Below are 9,777 nucleotides of genomic sequence, written 5' to 3' on the forward strand. Positions count from 1 at the left end.
TCCTGGGCAGCCAGAATTGGAGAAAAATGTCCTTTGGGGAACAAAGGGTTAAGCCGTGGCCGCCAAGTGCACAGCGCAGGGGGGGCCGGGGGGCCAGCCGTGAGAAGGTGAGCTGGGCCTCTCCAGGGGACACGAGAAAGTGACATCCCTGTGAACTCGGCGCTTGGCCGCTCATGCATGCCGTGCCCGGGGACCGCGCCCTTCCTGCCAGTTGCCGCCCATATCCACCCCAGGCTGTGCCCTGAGTCCTCATCCCTGGGCCCTGGGGCAGGGAGACAGTGCCACCTCCACTCTTCCCATGGCATTTCTGTGACCCGTCATCCCGTCAGGAGGTAACCCCAGGCTCACGGTGGCTGGCCAGCCCCTGCGGCAGGGGCTTCTGGCATGTGTCACCCCTGCCTGCCTCGCCCAGCTCAGCAGGGTGGCCCACACAGACTCACGCTGGAGTCCCCGGGCCTGGTGTGGTGGCTGAGTGAGGAAGAGGCTCTGGAAGGCTCGAGAAGCACCTCCGTCCCAGCCCTGTCCCCAGTTGGAGGGAGCTATGCCTGGGGTCCCCCCCGTGGGCTCCAGGATGGCATGGGTTGAGCGAAAGTGCTGGCTGTGGGCACAGGCAGCTTTGGGAATGTGCCACTCTGGGAGGGAGGAGGGGTTCCGCTGCCCACTGCCAGGTTCTGGTCACGTTGGGGTGTGGCAGAGGCTGCGGGCAGCAGCTCAGGAAGACAGTGGCAGTGACAGTGACAGTGGCTCTTTGTGGGGGAGCCACTCCCAGGGCCCTTTCAGGTTGGGTGCTCTCAGGTCAGATGGGGGAAAGACAAGCCCCCCTCAGTTAGAGGGGTCCCAGGGTATGGAGGGGCCCGGGCACTTTGTGTGGTCAGTAGGAGTGTCTGCTCGCAGGTGTTGGGAAAGCCCTGGCTCAGGATGGGGTCTGCGGTTCAAAAGGCGCAGGGGGCATGGCCGAACTGGCACCTCCCTGCTCAGCTTACAGGGAGCCCTGAGCCAGCTCTGGCCAGGGAAGGGCCCTCAGAGAGGCTGGGGCTCCCTGCTCGGGCACTTACAGCTGTTGCCCGCTGCCCAGCAGGGCGAAGGGCCCCACCAGCCAGCCAAGTGGTGGACCATGCTGCAGACCCTCTAGCTGCCGCTCCAGCCCCTGCCATGCCTGGCTCACGGCCTCACAGCTCTGGGCCAGCTGCCCAGCGGGCAGCTCACGCACATCCCCGGCCCCAGACATGAGACTATAGAGCTGGCAGAGGCCGTGCCGCGCCTGCCCCAGCTGCTGCTGCAGCTCCGGGGAGAGGCCCTGCAGGCCAGAGGCCAGGCCACTATAGGCTCTGTGGAGCTGTTGGATGAGGCCACAGGCCTGGGACAGGGCCCCGGCAGCGTCACACTCCTGTGGGAGGAAGGAGGCAGCACGGTGAGCAGGGAATGGAGGGCAGGGGCTGGGGAGAGGCGGGTGAGCCACGTATGCACCATGTACCTGCACTGGATCCGTGTACGCCACGTTGGCACTTGAGCCTTGGTGCTGACACGGCTGCATGTCCAGCGGCTGTGTGCTCTGCTCCATCTGGAAAGAGAGCCTGGTATGGGGGGGCTGGCCTCCTGCGAAGCACCGTTTAGGGGTACAGAGCCCCGAGGCTGGGCGGGGAAGCCAGAGCAGGGTGGCAGGTTGACCCATAGGGATGCTGTCATCTGGCCACCTTGTGGGTGTTGGGGAGCAAGGCCACCGCTGGGGCATCCCCGGGTCACTCCCTGTCCCATCTGGGTTCTCATTGGCCGGCATTAGCTCAGGTGTCCAGCGGGAAGACTGTGGCCCCAGCACTCAGCGGCCCACGGGAAGTGCTCTCACAGATGGCAGCTGCTGCCCTCGTGGGGCCTTCTTTCCCAGTCCACTCAACGTGTGGGTGTCCCCGAACAGGGTATCACAGAGATGTTTTTGGGGTGCGGGGGTGCTCCCGGCATGGATTCTGGCGGGCCTAGCAGTACCCAGAGTGGGTCCCAGCTCCAGTGTGTGAGCAGGGGTGAGGGGTGACTGCTCCGGCTTGGGTACCTTCCCATATGATGGCCTTTCTAGATGCTTTCACCTTTCACAGACGTGGCGGCCCACGGCTGTCCCCTCCTGTCCCTGCAGGCTGCCTCCTTGTCACCTGTCACCCAGCGCAAAGGGGCAGGGGGCGGTGATGCGAGGAGGACCCCTGGGAATGGGGTGGGGCTCACCAGCTGACAGGAGTCGCGAAGCTGGACCAGAGCCTCTCTCACTTGGAACTGGCCATGCTGCAGGTGGCTCAAGGCGTGTTCAAAGGCGCGCTGCCGGAAGGCGGGGGCCAGGTCTCCCAGTTGGACATAGAAGCTCCCCCGGTCAGCCGAGAGCACCTTGGGCTCGGGCTCCGAGGCAGCCAGCTCAGCTGAAGAGGAAGGGTGGGGCAGGCAATGAATGAGGTCTGGGGGAGGCCCCCCCCCCAGGGGAAGTGAGTCGAGTCCTTCCGGGGCCTCTGCCTTCTCACCTTGTTCCTCGGCACTCATGGGGTGGAAGATCTCCCCAAGCCCCTCAAACTCGTCCCGTAGCATCGCGAAGCCTGCAGCTCCCTCGCAGCCACCCGCTGCTGCCACCTGCCTGACCCCTTCGCTGCTCAGAGCTGCGTCTCGGGCGAGTGGGGCCATGTCGGATATAAGGTCATTGGTGTCGGTGGTGGCTCCCTGGGCGAACTCCAGACCTGCAGAGAGAAGTTCTGGGGGGCTGGAGGCCCCAGAGGGCAGAGCAGTCAGCTCGCAGCTGCCTCCCCCTACCGCCCCCCAGGTAGAGGCCTGGGGCATAGGATGCTGGCCAGGGTATCCCAGGGCCCCTATGTCCTTGCGGCCAGCCAACACAGTCTTGGTGGCATCCAGGCCACCCTGACCAGCTCCCTGGGCCATGCTCACAGCACTGGCCACCATGCTGTGGGCTGTGTTCAGCCCGCTCCCAGCGGCTCCTTTGGCCAGGCTCACTGCGCCCGTGAGCCCAGTGGACGTGGCGTCTTTGGTACCAGTAGTGACAGCTTTTGAGCTGTCTAAGCTCCCCTGGACAAGCCCTTTGGTGACACTCATGACACTGGTCACCCCACTGCTGACCAAATCCTTGGTACCAGCAAGGGCCGACATTGAGGTGTCCATGCCAGCCTGGACAGCACCCTGGGCCACGTTCATGGCCCCTGTGAGCCCAGTCGATACGGTGTCCTTGGTGCCTGTCAGGACAGACTTGGCTGTGTCTACACTCCCTTGCACGGCACCCTGGGCCACATTCATGGATCTGGTCAGTGCAGCCTTAGATGTGTCCATGCCAGTCTGAACGGCCCCTTTGGCCACATTCATGGCCCCTGTGAGCCCAGCTGACATGGTGTCCTTGGTTCCGGTCAGGACGGTCTTGGTGGTGTCTAGACTTCCCTGGACTGCTCCCTTGGCCACATTCATGGATCCGGTCAGTGCAGCCTTAGATGTGTCCATGCCAGCCTGGACAGCACCCTGGGCCATGTTCATGGCCCCTGTGAGCCCGGCTGACACGGTGTCCTTGGTTCCGGTCAGGACAGTCTTGGCTGTGTCTACACTCCCTTGCACGGCTCCCTTGGCCACATTCATGGATCCGGTCAGTGCAGCCTTAGATGTGTCCATGCCAGCCTGGACAGCACCCTGTGCCACATTCATGGCCCCTGTGAGCCCGGCAGACACGGTGTCCTTGGTTCCGGTCAGGACGGTCTTGGTGGTGTCTAGACTTCCCTGGACTGCTCCCTTGGCAACATTCATGGAGCCAGTTAGCACAGACTTAGATGTGTCCATGCCAGCCTGGACAGCACCCTGTGCCATTTTCATGGCTCCCGTGAGCCCGGCTGACACGGTGTCCTTGGTGCCAGTTAACACAGTCTTGGCTGTGTCCACACTCCCTTGCACGGCACCCTTGGTCACGTTCATGGAGCCAGTCAGTGCAGCCTTAGATGTGTCCATGCCAGTCTGAACGGCCCCTTTGGCCACGTTCATGGCCCCTGTGAGCCCAGCTGACATGGTGTCCTTGGTTCCGGTCAGGACGGTCTTGGCTGTGTCTAGACTTCCCTGGACTGCCCCCTTGGCCACATTCATGGAGCCAGTCAGTGCAGCCTTAGATGTGTCCATGCCAGTCTGGACCACTCCTTTAGCCACGTTCATGGCCCCTGTGAGCCCGGCAGACACGGTGTCCTTGGTTCCGGTCAGTGCTGTCTTGGCTGTGTCTACACTCCCTTGCACGGCACCCTTGGCCACATTCATGGATCCGGTCAGTGCAGCCTTAGATGTGTCCATGCCAGCCTGGACCACTCCTTTAGCCACGTTCATGGCCCCTGTGAGCCCAGCTGACATGGTGTCCTTGGTTCCGGTCAGTGCTGTCTTGGCTGTGTCTACACTCCCTTGCACGGCACCCTTGGCCACATTCATGGATCCGGTCAGTGCAGCCTTAGATGTGTCCATGCCAGCCTGGACAGCACCCTGTGCCATGTTCATGGCCCCTGTGAGCCCGGCAGACACGGTGTCCTTGGTTCCGGTCAGGACGGTCTTGGTGGTGTCTAGACTTCCCTGGACTGCTCCCTTGGCAACATTCATGGAGCCAGTTAGCACAGACTTAGATGTGTCCATGCCAGTCTGGACAGCACCCTGTGCCATTTTCATGGCTCCCGTGAGCCCGGCTGACACGGTGTCCTTGGTGCCAGTTAACACAGTCTTGGCTGTGTCCACACTCCCTTGCACGGCACCCTTGGTCACGTTCATGGATCCAGTCAGTGCAGCCTTAGATGTGTCCATGCCAGTCTGGACCACTCCTTTAGCCACGTTCATGGCCCCTGTGAGCCCGGCTGACATGGTGTCCTTGGTTCCGGTCAGTGCTGTCTTGGCTGTGTCTACACTCCCTTGCACGGCACCCTTGGCCACATTCATGGATCCGGTCAGTGCAGCCTTAGATGTGTCCATGCCAGTCTGGACCACTCCTTTAGCCACGTTCATGGCCCCTGTGAGCCCAGCTGACATGGTGTCCTTGGTTCCGGTCAGGACGGTCTTGGTGGTGTCTAGACTTCCCTGGACTGCTCCCTTGGCAACATTCATGGAGCCAGTTAGCACAGACTTAGATGTGTCCATGCCAGTCTGGACAGTGCCCTTGGCCACGTTCATGGCCCCCGTGAGCCCGGCAGACACGGTATCCTTGGTGCTTGAGACAGCCGCCTTCGATGTGTCCAGACCTCCCTGGACGGCTCCCATAGCCGCATCTAGCGCCCCCTGGAGCCCGCCCGTTAGCGCCTCCTTGGTGCCTGTAAGAGCGGAGCGGCTTGTATGCAGCCCTCCCTGGACCACCCCTTTAGCAGTGTCCACCATGCTGGCCAGCCCCGAGCTGAGCGAATCCATCGTGAAACTTGCTGGGTCCTTGTCCCCAGACGTCATCTGCAGAGAGAGGACAGTGTTGTCCCACGTCTGTTCTCCCTCCCTATACCCACTCCGCTGCTTGTCCTGCACTGCAATTCCCTGGGGAAGCTGAACTTCGGGGCAGCCAGGAACTTGCAGGCACGGGCAGCAGGGCTGGGCAACAGGGGCTGGGCAGCGCCTCGAAGGACTTCCTGGCTGCCCATGTGACCCAAGTAAACAAACCCAAGGACTGTTTTTGGTTCAGTTATGTTTCCCAGGGGTGTTGGGGGCAGAGAATGGACTAGATCCTGCTCCCAAGGAGACACTATGCCATATCGGGGTGGAGCATCTCTGGTTTTCATGACTTATGGGGTGCTCTTGGCACAGAGAGAGTGCGGGTTGGCACCCCCACATCTGGCCCGGGGACCCAAGGTGGCTCGGCTTCCCTGGACCTCATGGCGCGGGACACGGAGGGCCAGAGAATGAAGAGCTGGCAGGATCCCTGAGCCCCAGCCCTGGGGTGTGTACCCTCTTCTCCCATGGCGGCCTGAGACGCCTGCAGGTGGCAGGACTGACACCTGAATTGGGGAAGGGCACCTCCGGGCTCCCGCTGGGTTGGGTAAGTTTGGGGACGCCCCCGCACCTGTTCTGAAGGTGGCTTCTCTGTCGCGCTGGCCTTTGGCTCCGGCTCGACAGCCCCTGCAGGGACAGGGCCCAGTCAGGGCAGGCAGTGGGTATGTATGCCCATTATGCAATCTCCCCGGGCACAGCCAGAAAGGTCAGCCATTTCCCAGCCACCCCCGTCAGGGACAACAGCAGCAGGTGACATCGGTGGCCACAGACCAGCCTGGCCACGGGCTCCACCCCCACAACTCACGCCGCCGCAGGGCCTCATGGGGTCACATCCACCTTGTCTTGCCTGCTGGGCAGTTTATGGGGGGCTCCCGCACAGCCCGCAGCAGGTGGAGCGAACCACCAGCCCCTGCCAGGACTGCCAGCTTCCCTCTTGTGTCGGCTGTGCAGCAGCCACCCAGCGTGTCCAGGCAGGGACACAGAGCAGGCTCTTGTCTATGCTTCTGCCTGTTTCCCCACCTAGTGTGGGGTAGCGTGTGCACCAAGCCCCGCCATGTGCAATGAGGTGACGCACACAAAAGGTGGGGTTTCCCCAGGTGCCACCCCCAGGCACTGGCCACTCACCTGAAGCCTGGGATTTGGCACCCGTGGTGTCCGCGCTGGGCCGAGCCTCTCTTACAGAGCTGTGGGCGTTGGCTAACAGGTTCCGGGCGGAGCTGAAGCCGGGCAGAGACCCGAAGAAGCTGCTTAGAGTCTGCACCAGGAGGTGTATGGGGCGGGGGAGACATGAGTAAGGCCAAGTATGGCACCACCTGGGATCCAATGCCAGCCTCAAACCCCTGACCCTGCTGCCGCTGGGGTGGAATGGGGAGACCTCGGGCAAGGGGAGGGGCAGAGCAAGCCACTCCAGGCCTCCGTCCCCCCGCCTGGGCAATGGCCCCCTCACACACACACACAAACACACAGTCAGTCATGCAGTGGGAGCCCACCCCCCAGCAAGTGACAGGAACAGTTGTCACAGCTCCTAGCGCCTCCCTAACCGCCCCCTCACTCTCACCCCCCAGCCTGGGAAGGCCATTGCCAGATCCCTGCTGGGGAGACCACTTTCCCCAGGAAGGAGTCCAACCCAGCAGGTGTCCCTCCTGCCTTCCGTCACCTTGCCCTTGGCCTTGGGGGCCTCCCGGCTCCCCTCGTCCGTGGCGGACATGGTCTCGGTCTAGGACAGCTGGAAAAAGCAGAGAATAGGAGTGTGCTGAGGGGGCTGCCCTGCACGCCCAGCCTCACCAGAGGCCCACACTGCCACGCTCACCTGGGCTGCGTGTGCGGGGGTCTCTCAGAGTGGTGGTACCAGCGTGTGGCGCAGCTGGCAGCTGGCTGGCTCTGCACTCGGCTCCCAGGCCTTATAGGGTCTGGGGCGGGTGCCGGCCCGGCTGGCGGAGGGAGGGGGAGGCGGGCGTCCGGGCGGGAGATCACGTGTCTGCCTGCCTGGCCCAGCCTGGGGCCCTGGGCCCCGGGCCCAGCACCTTTCCCCTGCTCCCAGCACCCAGGCGACTTCTGCCAGCGGCAGATGATTCACGGCCGCCTGAGCTCCCTGCTAGCCCCCTGCCACACACACACACACCTGGGGCATACGGCACCAGCCCACTCTGCCTGCCCCATCCCTCTATCTGGTTTGCCCCTTGCCCAGTGACCACTTATGCCTCAGTCTCCCCGGATAAGGTTTATTACACATCAGCTCCTGTAGCTGCCTGCTCCTGGCCGGTCACTGCTGGTTCTGCCCTCTCCCCCAGCACCCGGCCTGGCATCTGGCCACCTCACTGGATGAGATGTGAACCCAAAAGGGGCGCCCCGGGGTCTGCAAGCAAGGGCAGGGGTGGAGAAGGCATTCCGGGTACCCGGTGTGCCAGGCTGTTTTCAGAGGGTGAGGTTGGCCAAGGGGTGGCTGCTACATGCCTTTGGGGTGAGGGGGCAAACCCTTTGGGTGGCTGTGCAGGGATGGGTGGTGTCTGGCCTTTGGGCCCGATGACCCCCAGGCCGTCTCCTTGGAACCAGAGCTGTATTTGCCAAACAGAGCCCACCCCCCCCCCCGCCCGCCACCAAATGCTGGCATCTCCCAGCCGGCGTTCCCAAGGGTGGCAAGGGAAACCCCGTCCAACGCTAGGCGAGGAGGACTCTGCCACCCTCTGCCCATGGCACTCCGTGGTTCCCACGACCTCCAGGCCCAAGGGGGTCTCCCCATAACTTGCCTGCTCACTCTGCTGCCGCCCCCTCCCCACCTCAGACACCCCGGCTCTGTCCTGGAGCCACTTCTTGCTGACTATCCGTCTGGCTCCCCTAGTGTTCCGTGAACCACCAGGTCACCCCTAGGCAGAGGCAAGGCTGGGCCTCCGCCCACTGCCTCAGTTTCCCAACGGCCCCACGTCTCCACTGGCCATTGCTGCCTCACCCCAGTGCTTGTCACACCGTTCTTCCCAACTGTTCTGATCCCGCCTTGGCCTCCCGTGAGAAGAGCAAGGTGGGCCGTGGAGGGTCGCAGAAGGGGTGCTGCAGTCCCAGCCGGCTTCCTGGAGGCTGGGGCGGAGGGTGTTGAGGCTTGAAGAAGAGTCACAGTGAAGACAGTGGGAGCAGGGTAGGCAGGACACCCCACCCTGCATCCCAGTAGTTGTATAACAGAGGCAGAAGCTTCCAGATGGTGAAGACCTAGGAATGGGGAGGGGGGGTGGGGAGTGCAAGTGCGGAGTCAGAACTGGGGACACGTTGGGGCGGGGAGTGGGAAGCAGCTGGAGTGCCAGGGAGGCCAGGAGCCACCGACCTCACCAAGCCGGAGGAGCGTGCTTTCCCAACACCCCTGCATGCCCGCCCACCCGCCCCTGGCCTCAGCAGTCAGGAATGCGGGCAGAGGACAGGAAAGCTCCTGGGAGACTGCCCCGTGGCATGAGGGAAGCCCCAGGAAGACCACACCCTGCCGGTCAAGGCCAGGGCCACCAGGGCGGGGGGCAGAGTGGCTGTCAGCCTTGGCCTGTCCCCCCACCTGCCCCTCGTTCCCCAAGGAACATGCAACTACTCAAGTGAAAGCAGCTGCCACTCCAGGCAGACACGGGCCATGGGGAGCCCAGACGCTCGGGGGGGCACCCTGTTCAGACCTCCCTGGGCACCTGGGCAGGGTGCCACCCCAGCTGGGACAAGAGGCGACGGACAGGGCCTTCAGACAACATAAAGCAGCTTTATTCTGGAAGATGAAATCTCAGAGGGGAAATGTCACGGGGTGGACGTGGGGGACGACGCCTCAGTCCAGGGTCTCAGCTGGAGGAAGGGGACTCCCTCCCAAAGTTCCAGGAGGAGTCAGTGGGCAGCCGGGGTGGGTGGGGAGTGGGCACAGACCAGTGTGGGGTAGGAAATGCAGCCTGGATGGTGCCCCAGTCTCTGCCCCGCACCCCAGTCCCTGCTCTGCACCCCAGTCCCTGCCCTGCACCCCAGTCCCTGCTCTGCACCCCAGTCCCTGCTCTGCACCCCAGTCCCTGCCCTCACCCCAGTCCCTGCCCTGCACCCCAGTCCCTGCTCTGCACCCCAGTCCCTGCTCTGCACCCCAGTCCCTGTTTCACACCCCAGTCCCTGCCCTCACCCCAGTCCCTGCCCTCACCCCAGTCCCTGCCCTCACCCCAGTCCCTGCTCTGCACCCCAGTCCCTGCCCTGCACCCCAGTCCCTGTTTCACACCCCAGTCCCTGCCCTGCACCCCAGTCCCTGCCCTGCACCCCATTTCTACGTGCCTATGGCAAAGGGCGGCCACTAGGGGGTGCCAGGGACCTCCACGTGCAGGG

At 63.4% G+C, this 9,777-nt stretch overlaps 1 protein-coding gene across 1 annotated transcript; it reads right to left on the reverse strand.

Moving 5' to 3' along the window:
* Positions 1-24: 24 nt before the first annotated feature.
* PLIN4 (perilipin 4) lies at positions 25-7,171 on the reverse strand. The gene is made up of 7 exons (XM_040990218.1): positions 7,115-7,171; positions 6,583-6,712; positions 6,029-6,084; positions 2,499-5,424; positions 2,212-2,399; positions 1,475-1,561; positions 25-1,387 (listed from the first exon to the last, which is right to left on the reverse strand). The coding sequence occupies exons 1-7, from the start codon at positions 7,163-7,165 to the stop codon at positions 1,052-1,054; spliced, it is 3,774 nt and encodes a 1,257-aa protein (XP_040846152.1). The 5' UTR covers positions 7,166-7,171; the 3' UTR covers positions 25-1,051.
* Positions 7,172-9,777: the final 2,606 nt, after the last annotated feature.

Source organism: Ochotona curzoniae, unplaced genomic scaffold (assembly GCF_017591425.1).
Source record: "Ochotona curzoniae isolate NIBS_2020 unplaced genomic scaffold, NIBS_Ocur_1.0 contig_605, whole genome shotgun sequence".
Taxonomy (NCBI): domain Eukaryota; kingdom Metazoa; phylum Chordata; class Mammalia; order Lagomorpha; family Ochotonidae; genus Ochotona; species Ochotona curzoniae.